This window comes from Venturia canescens, chromosome 6 (genome assembly GCF_019457755.1).
Source record: "Venturia canescens isolate UGA chromosome 6, ASM1945775v1, whole genome shotgun sequence".
NCBI classification, from domain to species: Eukaryota; Metazoa; Arthropoda; class Insecta; order Hymenoptera; family Ichneumonidae; genus Venturia; species Venturia canescens.
Window position 1 is genome coordinate 71437 of NC_057426.1, and position 13799 is coordinate 85235.

Below are 13799 nucleotides of genomic sequence, written 5' to 3' on the forward strand. Positions count from 1 at the left end.
ATGGCCTCCGCGGATAATGGCGCTCGAGGTCCGAGACTCAATAGCTCGATACACTTTTATTCTTTTTTTATTCGCTTTTTCCATCCGATTATGGATTAATTTATCGTGACCATTTCCGGTTGTCTCATTGACTTTCCGCCATCTTCCTCCTTTATTACGACAGCAATTCCCCCGAACAGGGTCAAATATCCTTGTGATGACTCCTTTTTTTATTTCTCCAAATAATTCGTAACAAATCAGGTGCTACCGCTGAATTTTTCTTCCCTTTGAATAAACTCAAGTCAAAAAGTTGCGGTGAAGCCAGCGCATCGCGATACATCGGGGGCGCGTTATTGCATTTTGCATTAACTCAAAAAAGACTCTCTTGAAATTTGATTGCAATGCGAGCAGATGAAAAGGAAAATGTTGCTGCTGCATGGCTAAATGGCATTTTTAAAGCGCGTTATCGTGACGCCTGCTGGAAATATATAAAATATAAAGCAGCGATCGTACACAAGGATCATCATGCGTGTATTAATTTTTTCCCCTTTTCCATTGTATTTCTCGGTCTCGGCGTTAATGCTACATCGGTTTCTATCGCGGCGGGCAGTGATTATGTAGACGAGTACCGACCTCGCAAAAACTTACGGCCAGGGTCAAGGTCGCGTTCATATTATTTGTCGAGAGATTTTTTTATACGAGCACTCTCACAGCTTCGCAATATTCCTCAGCCCCGATCCATGCATGACCGACTGTGAAATTACTAACCGATAAAATTGCTAACGAGCATCAATGCCTTCATCATTATTGCACTCGTTTACTTTCCTTAAAACCTTGAAACATTGTCTCAAAACTTGCTTCTTATTTTTGTGCTTTCATTCCGAGTAATATTCATTCATTCGACTCGCAACGAGCCGAAATCTCTAGTTTTTTCAGTCTCTCATTTCTCCATGAAAAATTGAAAAAAATCGTCGGTAAATACTGCGAGCTCGCGCGATGCGCGCGCATAAACGCGAGATAGGTATAGGTATAGAATGGAGTCTCGAAAGTGGAGGTACGATCGTCGGGAAACTTGAAAGTTCTTATGCCGATTTATCTCGACCATCATTTTACAATTTTATCTTCGCCGCAAATCGTGCATTTTGCTGGCAAGTCACTCGAGCAAACTGGTTATTTTTGTTTGGGCATAGCAGGAAGCACCAATCAAAATTTCACGGGGATCATGGACGCGCGCAAGCGCTGTAGCTTCGTGATTTAAAGAACAATTGATTTTCCGCTGTATTAAAAAATAAACAACATCTTCGTTGAAATTGTTCGTTGCACGAGACTCGAATTTCTGCGTATATCGTATATAAACGGTGCACATGCACGCGCATGAGGTGACACCCCCGCGAAACTCGGACGGTTCATCGTGTGACACGTGATGGTATGCTGGCTCGTTATCAAGTATTTAGTTGGAAAAGGATGTACAATCTGTATACCCGCGTGAGCAGAGTCAAATTGTGACGTTTCTGTGCGCGTAACAATCTTTCAAATCTACTATATACACAGCACGTTGCACGCGTGACGCGACACTTCGGCCGGCCGAAAACTTATACAAACAAACCCTAACAAAAACATCATTTTTCGTCTCATTAGGTTCCCGCGCAAATCATTGAATATTCATCGCGCGGTATCGCGACACGAACGCGCATCGTCGTTTTATTTTTGTTGCGGAGGAGAAAGAAAAGAAAACTTAAAAGAATGACGAATTCAACCATCATCTCGGTTTTTATTGTTATTATAGCGGCAGCGATGCTTTCGTGCGTGCGGAGAAAACCGGTTTTGGATGGTTCAAAGCGTAAAACGAAATCACAAATTTCCGCAAATTTCATTCCGCCGCAGCGGTGGTTTCAGGCGTGCCGTGTTGTTATATCATACGCATTGTACAAAGCGAACCTCATACTTCTCACCGGCGAGTCACGTGTGTTACGTCACGCGCGATGAATGAAAATACGATAAGCCGAAATAACCTCTAACTGTAGTGATTCGAGCAGCTGGCTCTTATTGGCCGAGGCATCGCGCGAATCAATAATTAAGCGTACACTTGCGCCTGATATTCCTATTATGATTACCAACCCTCGAGCGACCGTGTGGCCTAACGGATAAGGCGTCGGACTTCGGATCCGAAGATTGCAGGTTCGAGTCCTGTCACGGTCGAGATAATTTAATTTTTTTTTTTTTCTCTTCGAATTCTTAACGAATTTTAGCATAATCCAAGTATCGAAATGTGTAATTTCGGCATCGTTGCAGCGCTCTATGATATGTTATTTCTTCTCCATTCTTCGTCTGTATTTTCATTATTATTATTATTATTATAATTAAGTAGGTTTCATTGTTCTGAATATCCGATTGGCCGCAATTGGAATTGCTTGAAAATCGCGGCGACTTTGCGCATTATTTAGCCGAATTAATTTGTCCGCGTAGGTATATAAGAAAAATATGATAAATCGAGTCTCATGAGCTGATGATTGAAAAAAATTTTCGAGGTTATATATAATAATAGAATTGTGGGAACTTGTGGTGTTGTACGCCGCGCGGGGATAAACCGACAAGAAGCGATCATCTCGTCTTACGATGCTAGTTGTATACCTAGTAAAATATGATCGTCTTCTTGTTGCGCTCAAAAGCCGACTCGTCGAGTCTCGCTGATACCTCGTGTTCATCTCGCGATTGAATATTTTTACTTGGTGAGCCTCTCGGATATAATTATGAAAAATCAAAGTTTTACGTAATATTTTACGTAAAGTAAGTTGCTTATGTCAATGATTTTTGTACATTTCAGTTATACCACATTTTTTTTTTTTTTTTTTTTTCAATTCCAACTTCAATTCATTATTTAATTATCATGACAAAATAGGTATAGAGAAGCTTTTTCAAAAATATTTCCGTAACAAATGCTTTATAAGATGCGAAACGAATTGACAATGATAACCTACCTAATGCCACATATATATATTAGGTATTTAAATTGTTTCTATGAAAATACTTATAAATTAATAATATATATAGCAACTGCACGTGCTCCATCGATTACCGCGACAGATGTTTCAGATTAATATTTTTGATAGATGAAAAAATGCGATGCGATAATAAATTCCGAGAGTAATTGTAAAAATAGTCTCTCTTATTGGTGCATTAAAAGTTTACAATGCATAGCTCACTCAGTATAGTATTCGAAAGATCCAACATATACATGGTATTATGTTGGACTGACAATGAGTGACCGGCTCTATTGTCAATCTTCAAGATGAAGACGATGCAAAACGTGTTGCCTCTTGGATCGCAGTACGAGGACAACCCACGCCCGTTATCACAGTTTATAACTAATTGACCCTACTTAACCCAGTACGTATTGAAATAATCCCTCCGTGACAGCGATTCATTGAGCGCTCGACGTTTAAATTGTGAAAACGTCAAAACAGCATTTCGGCGCTCAGCTCTCCGTGTATGGCGAATAATATCATTTTCGAATTTCTCATTCGCTCATTAAAACATTCTCATTTTTATCGCTCTTCTTGTCTAATCGCCTATAATCACTGCCCTATATTAAAAAATATTCATTATATATTTGTATTTTCTGACGTTTTTCTCAGCTCGCGTGTAAACGCAAAGCTCAGCCCCGCCGACGATAAGCAGCAGCAGCAGCAGCAGCAAAATCAGCAGGAAAATTTCGCCAAAACCCTCGTAAAAAAATCACACAATCCCGAAACTCGATTGCCGTACGTTCTCGCACAAGCGTCCTCTGACTACTCTCGATAGCCAGATTCACCCAAACGCGCCGACATCGTAGAATGGTAGAAGGTGAACCCGACTCAAAGCACAATCATAGTGAGTTCCCTTTATTTGTCAATAAAATTGAATATCAACAAGCGGCAATTAAATATCCACTATTTTCTTTTGTTTCTTTCGTTGTTTAGAGTGTGATGTAAAAGACGATCGCCTAAACGGCTGCGGTTCAAAGGACCTAGAACTCGCCGGTGCGTATTCAACGCAACTCTTTTTATTTCACCAATTTATTTCCAATTTTCAATGCCCTCACCTCACCTTTCGCGATACTTCTTTTAGAGAAATTCAATACCGCGTCGACACATGAAAAGTTTAGTATCCATATAAATAGGTGTGTATTTCCGTTTAAAGGTATTGGGTCAAAGGGCAAAACTTTGGACCCCGAGAAAGGATCGTACCTCAAAGCAGATTTCGAGAAGGCCATCGAACTTACCGGTAAGAAGTTTCATTCCCGTCTCTTAGCATCACGACAGTGGTGAGAAACTGTTACGAAATTTTTATCCAAGCGTCTGACATATTAATCCGCAATAATTTTTCGTCCAAATATCGCGCGCTCGTGCGAATTTGTGTCACAACGTACTCTGCTTGCGCCGCGAGACTGCGTACGTGATGAAAAAATAGCTCTCTAATGTAAACCTTATTTTTCACCTTATTTTTGTGCAAACGCGTTCACGTTTGAAATGAGATTCGTTTAAACGACTCTTACGACGTCATCTTATACTTACTTACCAAGTCACATTTCTGTTTTCTTTTAGTTTAGCGGCGATCGCACCTCCTCACGCGCGCATACTCTTACGCTTTTTTTTTTTTTTTTTTTTTTTTTTCGAAACGTCGAAACATTTTATCCTTACTTCTTGGTCGTTGTGTTGAAGAACCTGCGACAATTTTTCACAGCCCGCAATGTTTCATATTTTCCGTAAACTTTATGCGAAACAATTTTTTTTCTATGACCACCCCGTTTCAATCCTTTGCCGTATATGCGTATAAAATATGTATAGGGGAACATGGGGTAAAGTGGACTTTTTCAAAAATTTTTATCTTCAAACTCAGGATATGTTTTCTTCAACATTTTTCTTAGTATTAACGTGTCAATGAACAACAAATTGGAGATAACTAACCGAAAAACATATACACTAAAAAATAAAATATTTGAGTATTTATCTGTATTTTGTGAATCTTTAAAGTCTAAGTATCCGAGATGTTTGTTTCATACATATGAATTTTATAGTAATCGTATTGATAACCACATCATCATCATCATTATCATCGATAACTGCGTGCACGCGGTGAGAGAGCCTATTTTTGAGTTACCACAAAGACAGAATAACATATTATGACAAAAAATAATATATGACAAAATAACGTAATGATAATCGTACTATAACGGGACAGCCTTACCCCCTGGCACGATTTCTGGTTTGACAGAAGTCTGTCAGAGGGCTACGCGGACGGAGCGCTCTCGCGTCAGCGGAGCACCGCCCGTACGACAATAAGGCTCCCAACCTTTTCTGCATCCTCCTCCTTATTCCTACCAAAATTGTACACAAACAAAGCAATAACGGAGCATATCATTCCTCGATCACGAGAAGATTGCTTCTCGCAGTACGCTTTAGCGAGGCTAAGCCCGATTGCGTAGCGAGGAAGCAATACAGAGCACTAGATGCTCCTATACCGGACGAAAGTATCCGTTCTTGAAGGTCGAGTTCGAGCCAAGCTCCTCAAATTGCAAGATGGGGAAATAGGAAGGCTTTACCCGCTCCTGGCAAAAATCCGCCGGTCAGTGCACGAACCTGCACAGTGACACCTCTCCTACGCGTGAGAGAAGAGGATCTAAAAAATCCTAAGTTCCGATATTTGGGATTTGACAACCTCCCGAATATCGAAACGTTTCAGTACACACATCGAAAGTGTTCCAAACCCAGCTAACAATTTCGCACACGCATCGCGCGTATTTATGTCCCGCGGAACATCTTTCGGTGTGTGTGTGTGTGCGCGCGATGATCGTTATGTGCATGCGGGTTCGAAACATTTATGATGTGTGTACGGAATCGTTGGGTGGGTTCATAGGCACTTTCGATGAGTGTGCTCTGAACTTGTTTTTTTTGAGCGTTATAGTTTTTTTCATTATTTGTGTTATTTTTATCGTAAATTATTTTGTCTTCGAGTTATTTTGACGTGACACGCATTTACTTTTCACCTTTGACATGACGCGCAGCGGATCCAGTTTTCAATCGATTTCAATAGAGTACCTTGCAAAAATACGGGAAACATCTGATAAATAAAATTTGGTGACCTTTGCAGCTTTTTTCTTTTCGCCAGCCAATTCGATCTGACACGATGGCCAAAATTCGAATGTAAACCTCAACAGTTTTCGGAATATAAGCTTTGTTTCCGTATACGCACTCGCATGTTGAAATATTACAACGATAATGTGGGCTGAGACGTTCTAACAGAGAACTTTTCACGAAATTCAAAATAAATTAACAAATGGGGCAAAGTGGACAATATTAAAAAATTGCTCTACTGACGATTTCGACTAATTTTCTCGAATCTCCGATGAAATTGAATAAAATCTGAATTCTATGAAAAAAAAAAAAAAAATTCAACTTTCATTGAATTTCATCGTACATTTGAGAAAACTAGTCAGAAGCGTCAGTAGAGCATTTTTTTTTTCGAGGTGAAGTCCACATTGCCTCATAATTTTTTTTTTACACAATATGGAAAATAAGTTTGAAAAATCAATTTTTTAATACAAAACAGTAGTTGACAGCACATGATATGTAAACCGACACATCTAGCTTTAATTGCTTATGTCATAAATCATAAATTCGACGTTGATGAATAATTTGCTAATAAAAAAAAAATCAGACACACATGATTTCTCCATAAGCTTTTGAAAAATTGAAGTGGCCGAATGAAATTAATAATATGAAAATCGAAACACACTGTTGTTTTTTTTTTATTATTATTATTCCAGAATATGGCAAGTTTCATTACTTCCTACTCGCGGTATGCGGGTTTGTCAGCACGAGCGAGGAGATGGACGTAATTTCTATGTCTTTTATTTTGCCGAGTGCACAATGTGACCTAAAACTCGATACCCAAGCCAAGGGATGGCTCAATTCCATCATCTTCATAGGAATGATGGCGGGTGCTTACGCGTGGGGCTCAGTTGCCGATGCATTGGGTCGACGCAAGGTACTCATCGCCATCTCCTTCATGAACGCCGTCTGCATCGTTGCTTCCAGTTTCAGTCAGTCCTATGAACTCTTCATGTTTTTCCGTTTTTTGAACGGAGCTGCGTAAGTTGTCTCTCCTCCCTCGCTCTCTCTGCATGAAAATTTCGGATCCGGTGGAAAGTTTAGATTTCACTAAAAAATCCCTTCACATGTAGTTGAAAAATGCTATATCTATGAAGTGCTATATCTTCTTTCATTTTGACTTCCTCTTAGAGAAAGCTTCCAGCATTGTTCTAAAAGCTTGAGAAAGCAATTTGTTCATTTTCATTTTTTTTTAAATAAAATTTTAACTTATTTTTAGTTGATTTTTAGGCAAATATGTTCATTATAACTATGAACATCCCCATTAAGCATTTATAACGATATGTTTAAGAAGATAGGATCTCTGAAAGCTGTAAATCAAAGTTGAAAAAAATACCATACTTGGTATTATCCAAATACGATTACAATAATTTTATTTATTTTTATATTGTTTAATATAGGGTATTTTACACCGTGTAAAAAGATATATAAAAAATGCTGCAAATGAAAATTTGCAAATTGCTTCCTCAAGATGGTCAAGATGCACGATGCTCAAAGCTTGCTCTATAAGGTGCTATATTTTTCATTTTGGCTTCCTCATAGAGTAAGCTTTGAGCATCGTGCATCTTGACCATCTTGAGGAAGCAATTTGCAAATTTTAATTCGCACCATTTTTTTTGTATACAAGGAAATAATGTTTTTTCTCTACCTTCTTTTACAAACTTTAATTTATCTCTTTGTTCAAATCCATAAAAAACAACTGAATGACGAGCCATCAGAAAAAACAGTTTGCAACTTTCAATTTTCATCGTTTTTCTATTTACATTGAAATTAAATAATTCCGACAATTTTGCTGGAAAGTATAGAGGAAGTACAGACTTATACACAATATCTTACAAAATTTCCAAAAATTGAAGCGGTTAGACGATTTTTTGAAAAACTCCAATTTTCGTAAAATTCAAAATATCATAAAATTTAAACCGCTCAACCGATATTCCTCAAATTCAATAGCAACCTTCCTATTATGATAGTCTATTTATAAAAAAAAAAAAAAAATTATCAATAAATCTCTAAATTTTCGAAATAGTGTCGACGCCATTTTTATGAAAATTTCAAAATGTCGTCATATTCGTATTTTTTTTTTTTTTTTTCAAATTCTGATAAAATTATCAGCGAATGAAAAGCTTGTATAGATTAACATCTGTGCAAAAGGGTAGCCCTGTATCTGAAACCGTTGCCGAGTTATAAACGTTTGAATATTGCAGTGCCATAACAAAAAACACACACACACGCATCCGGACATTTTTTCTAAATATGATTTTTCGATATAATGGAACATTTTGAGCACATTGACATTGAAAACTGGAAAAAAAAATTTTTCATCGTCACAAAGCTTTCTCTATGAGGAAGCAAAATAGTTTTTAAGACACTTTTCGGTCTTATAAAATTTTAATGAAAATTCCACTGGTTTATAACGATCTCAGGATTATTTTGAAACAGTTTTCAAAAAAAGGTGTAATATCCTATTTTCTGGTTCAATGTGAACGTGCTTAAAATGTCTTACAATTTTAATATTTATAAGACATGTTTTGTTTTTCTTTGTGTGTGTCTGTGTATATTCGTGTGTACTGTAAAATTGAAACACATATATAACTTTGTTTCCAAGTTTCTGTTTTCAAGAGATGTTAATCTTTACAACTTCTCGAATCCCTGCATTTTTTAAAAACATAATATTAATTAATACATTACGAATTTCACGTCATTTTATGGGAAACGCAAACTTTTTTTTTATATTTTGAAAATAACAAAAAAGTATGTGGTTACTCACAATCTCGGCTCAGATTCGCAGTCAGTTTTTATTTAAATATAAGTTGGTTTTTAAGTCTCGTTTTCATAATTTTTTTTTTTTTTTTTTTTTTTTTTTAAATAATAATTCATATTACATATAGCTTCCTCTATGAGGAAGCAGAAACAAAGTGAAAAATTGAAAGAAATGTTATTACCATTCCTTATTCAATATTGCCTGTTTCGTTTAGCCTTGGTGGTAGTGGACCGGTAATCTGGTCATACTTTGCAGAATTCCAGCCCAAGTCCAAGCGTGGCTCTATGCTCTCCTTTATGGCAGCATTTTGGACCCTTGGTAATCTCTTTGTTGCTGGTGAGTAACCGATCCAGGTTTACAATTATTTATTAATCGGAAGAACAAATTCATAAGTATGAAAAACATAAACGAATGTTGGTTTGTTTTATCCGTTTGCAGGACTGGCGTGGTTGATAATCCCTCACGACATTGGTATCACGAATTTGACTTTCACATACAACTCTTGGCGAATATTCCTGCTGATCTGCGCTGTTCCCTCCTTCATCGTCGCGGGGCTGCTCCTGCTGCTCCCAGAATCTCCAAAATATCTTTTGTCACGTGGTCGATATGAGGAAGCTCTTAATATCTTCCGTGGCATTTATGCCATCAATACCGGCAAACCGCGTGACAGTTACACGGTGCGCGTCAATTTAAATATGAAATACCAGTTGTCAAATTTTCAATTTTCCATTATATATTATTGAACGTTGTTGTTGTTGCTGTTGTTTGTACACAGGTAAAAGAGTTAATCCTCGATGACCTTTATCGTGAACCGGAGCCGGTCAAAACTGGTGCTCCTGAAAAGAACAAGTACAAGATAATGCTCGGTGACATAATGGACAATAGTAAACAGCTATTTGTCTCGCCGATTTTACGCTTCACCATTATATCGATCATCATCAATTTCACTTTTCACATCGGTTATTACGGCCTCATGATGTGGTTCCCAGAATTGTTTAATCGTTTCGACGAGTACAATCGCGATCATCCGAATCAGAGCGCCTCCATTTGTCAAGTCACCGATTACGTTGTCAACAACGGATCTCACAGTATCGAACGAGAGTGCACCAATAAAATTGAATCCAATGTATTTATGGAATCTCTCATAACCGTTGCGTCCGCCATACCGGCAAATATACTCGCTGTTCTTGGTATGGATCGTCTTGGACGCAAGTTCTTTCTTGGTCAGTTTACATCATCTCGTTTCGTATAAAATCCCAAAAGTCACACAACAAATTGTTACTTTTTATTTCGAATAAGCGCATTTAATCGGCCCAAGCCAGCTTCGAATTACATTATTTCGCGTTTTATTTTTATTCAATTGTTTCTTTAAATTTTCAGTCTTCAGTACTCTTTCGTCAGGTGGTTGCGCCGTTGGTTTGTACTTTGTGTTCAGCAAGACCCAGAATCTCATCGTATCGGCGACATTCAGCGGTGTCATAAGTTGCGGGAACGCAGCTTTGGATTGTCTCATCACCGAAGTATTCCCGACGAATTTGCGAGCAACCGGTATCGCTATTTCAATGGTTGCGGCTCGTCTCGGTGGTATTATTGGCAATCTCGTCATAGCTCAGCTATTGGATCTGTATTGTCCAGCTCCAACTTTTATCGTTGCGGCTCTTCTCATAGGTAATCTCGTCATCATATTTTTCATCCAAAAATATCGTTCATATAGTTTTATTTTTTTATCATCGAGCTTCTTATTAAACTCTTATTCCGAATCGCGGATCCTCATACCACAAAAACAATTCAACAATTTTTCTTCCTTTTTTTTCAGGAGGAGGTTTGCTGTGCTTATTTTTACCGAACACAACGCGCGAACCACTCTCTTGACACCACCAAAACACAGCAGCTCTACCTGATAATTCCATATGTATAGTCATTATGCATTTTCTTTTGTATCAAAGTATAAAGCATTTCAAAGGAGGACTAAATGTAAAGACGAAAAAAAAAGACAACGAGACGAGGGATCGAGGAAATCCAACGACTGCGCAAACGTGTCTCTAAAAAAAGACGAGAAAAATTAAATGTCGTTCAAGTTGATATATATATATATATATATATATATATATATATATATAGCGGAGATATAAAGTAAAATTATTATTAATATCGAATTGATTTTCAAACACCGACGAAATATTTATATGATATCGCACGTTGCACAAACGGGAATTCGTTGATTTTGGATATACATTTCATATGTTTTATATTATCAACGGAATGTTGGTTCTCTATGCGTGTGAAGGAAAAATAGAGAAAAAAAAAATGAAAAATGTGAGCGTCCGAAGAGCGATAAATCAACGTGCACCGATTAACTCGGCGGTTTGCTGCAGAGCAATATTGACGCCAAAGTGCTCAAGTCTCCCTATAGATATGTAACAGTAATTAACTGCGTGCGTTTTTGTTTTCTTTCACTTCTCGTCGTACACACACGTTTATCCTTAATCCAAACAGTCATCCGCCACCATAAACTTTCTATCTAACCATTCGTAACGAAAGTTATTAAAATATCAAAAATCTTTTACTTCTCGTGTATCAATCTCATTTGCTCGCACGGTTTTTCCGTACGTCGCAAGGAAAACAAAATGTGTACGTATTATTTTTAATTGACAGGCTCTCATTGTCCGATTATGTAGGGTCTCCAGATTTCCAGTAGTTATCGTTTCAAATCTTTTTTTTTTTATATGTTTAAGACTTATCCGATACCGACACTTTGTAAAGGATGTTACAAAAATAGAAATAACTATATCATTTCTGTAGTTTTCTTCGTACTTCTTCCTGTTTTTGACGCAAAACAAATACAAATCCCAAAATTTACATCAACGTTAACACACACTGCTCAAAGCCCCGAATTAAAAGTAACTTTGACTCATCTGGCAGGAATGCATGAAAATTAGGGGAAAAAGAATAGTGTTTCGACGGTTGTAGTTTTTAGTTTTTTTTTTTTTTTTTTTATTATTATTGGCCGATGGTCTCATAGAAATTCGCAGATGTTAAATTATTCTCTCATCATCTTCTCCTTTTGACGAGCGAGCTTCTTCTTGCTAAGTTTCTTTTTGGGTTCTTCCTCCGCAGCCTTGGCTACTACCTCTTCCTTTTCGGTGAGAATAACTTCGATGTGACACGGAGAGCTCATATACGCTGGAATAAAACGGAACAAAGAAACGTTTATCAAGCTGCAGCGGTGAAGGTAAAAAAAAATGATCAATGGTGATCGTAATACAAAAGAGTTTACAATGTTTCTCCATCGATTGAGGAGTACTCACGATTAATGCGACCGTGCGCTCTGTACGTTCTTCTGCGGAGGCAAGCGGCATGATTAACTTGAATATGATCGATAACGAGACGATCAACGTCGAGCCCTCTGTAATCGGCATTGCTCTCGGCGTTCCTGAGAAGCTGGAGCAAGAATTCAGCGGATTTCTTAGGCCAACGACCCTGAGTTGTGCCAAACTGTTTAGCTTGAGCGCATCTGCCGACGCCGCCATTGAATCTGCGAAACGGAACGCACTCTTTGCGCTCTATAACATTCTTCAGGAACTTCTGCGCCCTGCGGAGCGCCATATTCTTGATCGCTCTTGCGGTTTCATGGGTGTTCTGAAGATATAATGTTGAGCTTTCAAAAAGTTATGTACCAATGAATCGTATTGGAGAGAGGAAAAAAAAAAAAAAACAATTATGGAATCTGATTGAAATCCATTATATGATACAATTATTTTCTCACATTTTAAGATATTTGCAGACAGAATATAATTCGTTTTTATTAATGCTTACACATTTGAAACAAAAAAAAATTGTCAACGTAAGGATTTTCTGTATTTGAATAATAATCGTCAAAAATTATTACTTTCATGAAAAGTAAACATTATCTATTGTGACATTGAATCAGAGAAATTGGACACAATGTACACGGTACATAAAAAGCAAGCAATGATGAATTCTTGTATATCCAGAGCAACGATTTTTAGGTTAACTTGAACACGAAAGTTTGTTTACCTTGAAGTGAACCCGGAGATTTGATCCGCGTGCTTTGCACGATTTGGACGTGTTGGCCGGTTGATGAGAGTAACGACCCATTGCGTTCCTGCAATTACAGAAAATTCACCACTATTTTATTTTAAAATATTGATTAAATAAATCTAGAGTTGCGAACGACAATGCGGTAAGATAGGTCTACAGCCGAGAGAGGGAAAGAGAGAAAGGATCGATCGCGCTGCCATGCATTTTTCGTTGACGATATATTGATATTTTTCGTTAACGCAGTTAACATATCGGATGATGTAAATGTTTATAAATGTAGCACTTTCAACGATTTTCAAGGATTACACTGAATGTACAGTTTTGACAAGGATTCAAATAGATTTGTAAAAGACAGTCGCACGAACCATACCTCTTCGCAAAGCGATATTATAGGAAAAGACGTCAAAGAGTGGTGCGCAAGCGCGCTTTGACTTCCTGTTAAAGGCGCCTCTGCAGTCTGCACACTGCGCGCGCGATGAGCAATGAGCGACGAGCGATAGCCAATAGAGCTCCGATTTTCCGGATGATGGCCAGAAAAGCAGAGCTCTCATTGGCTATCGCTCGTCGCTCATCGCTTATTGCGCGCCCAGTGCCCAGTGTGCAGAGGCCATAAAAGAGGACGCTGCTGTGCTGCTGCTGCTGCTGGCTGTTGTTGGAGGACGATATTGGCGATTGGCAGTGTTGAGCTCCACTCTTGAGCGTTCACCGCTCACTCTTGCGGCGTGCTTGCGGCGTAAAGTTTCCGAGCTCCTCTTCTTCTATCTGACTTGTGCGCACGCACATATTTTTTTATACAGTCTGAACATAGGGACCGTGAGTGAGCTATAGAGAGCAGCACTACAGTCGAT

The 13799-nt window shown here is 38.1% G+C and overlaps 2 protein-coding genes and 1 non-coding gene across 6 annotated transcripts in view; 2 read left to right on the forward strand and 1 right to left on the reverse strand.

The window, feature by feature from the left end:
- LOC122412057 (synaptic vesicle glycoprotein 2B) overlaps window positions 1–11690 on the forward strand; it is a 28134-nt gene extending 16444 nt beyond the window's left edge. For 3 of the 4 annotated variants that reach the window (XM_043421328.1, XM_043421327.1, XM_043421326.1), the window contains exons 2-10: window positions 3615–3849; window positions 3939–3998; window positions 4159–4242; window positions 6785–7109; window positions 9104–9225; window positions 9328–9566; window positions 9665–10112; window positions 10270–10557; window positions 10706–11690. In XM_043421328.1, the coding sequence (XP_043277263.1) occupies window positions 3813–3849; window positions 3939–3998; window positions 4159–4242; window positions 6785–7109; window positions 9104–9225; window positions 9328–9566; window positions 9665–10112; window positions 10270–10557; window positions 10706–10761 (1659 nt within the window). In that variant the 5' untranslated portion in view covers window positions 3615–3812 and the 3' untranslated portion in view covers window positions 10762–11690. The remainder of the gene's footprint in view (window positions 1–3614; window positions 3850–3938; window positions 3999–4158; window positions 4243–6784; window positions 7110–9103; window positions 9226–9327; window positions 9567–9664; window positions 10113–10269; window positions 10558–10705) is intronic. The other variant, XM_043421325.1, reaches the window with a different exon arrangement.
- On the forward strand, window positions 2106–2178 carry TRNAR-UCG (transfer RNA arginine (anticodon UCG)). The gene has a single exon. It is a non-coding gene; the product is annotated as a tRNA-Arg (tRNA).
- Window positions 11687–13452, reverse strand: RpL17 (ribosomal protein L17). Its single transcript, XM_043421329.1, has 4 exons — window positions 13322–13452; window positions 12928–13015; window positions 12198–12528; window positions 11687–12072 (listed from the first exon to the last, which is right to left on the reverse strand). Exons 2-4 carry the CDS (start codon window positions 13006–13008, stop codon window positions 11930–11932), a joined length of 555 nt encoding a protein of 184 aa, XP_043277264.1. The 5' UTR covers window positions 13009–13015; window positions 13322–13452; the 3' UTR covers window positions 11687–11929.
- Between the last annotated feature and the right edge of the window lie 347 nt (window positions 13453–13799).

Excerpts from the sequence above, each read along its gene's own strand:
- RpL17 (XM_043421329.1), bottom strand. The coding sequence starts at position 13,008 with ATGGGTCGTTACTCTCATCAACCGGCCAACACGTCCAAATCGTGCAAA. Across the intron at positions 12,529-12,927 it reads ATCTCCGGGTTCACTTCAAG|AACACCCATGAAACCGCAAG; the intron begins GTAAACAAACTT and ends TTATATCTTCAG. Across the intron at positions 12,073-12,197 it reads AGCGCACGGTCGCATTAATC|CGTATATGAGCTCTCCGTGT; the intron begins GTGAGTACTCCT and ends GTTTTATTCCAG.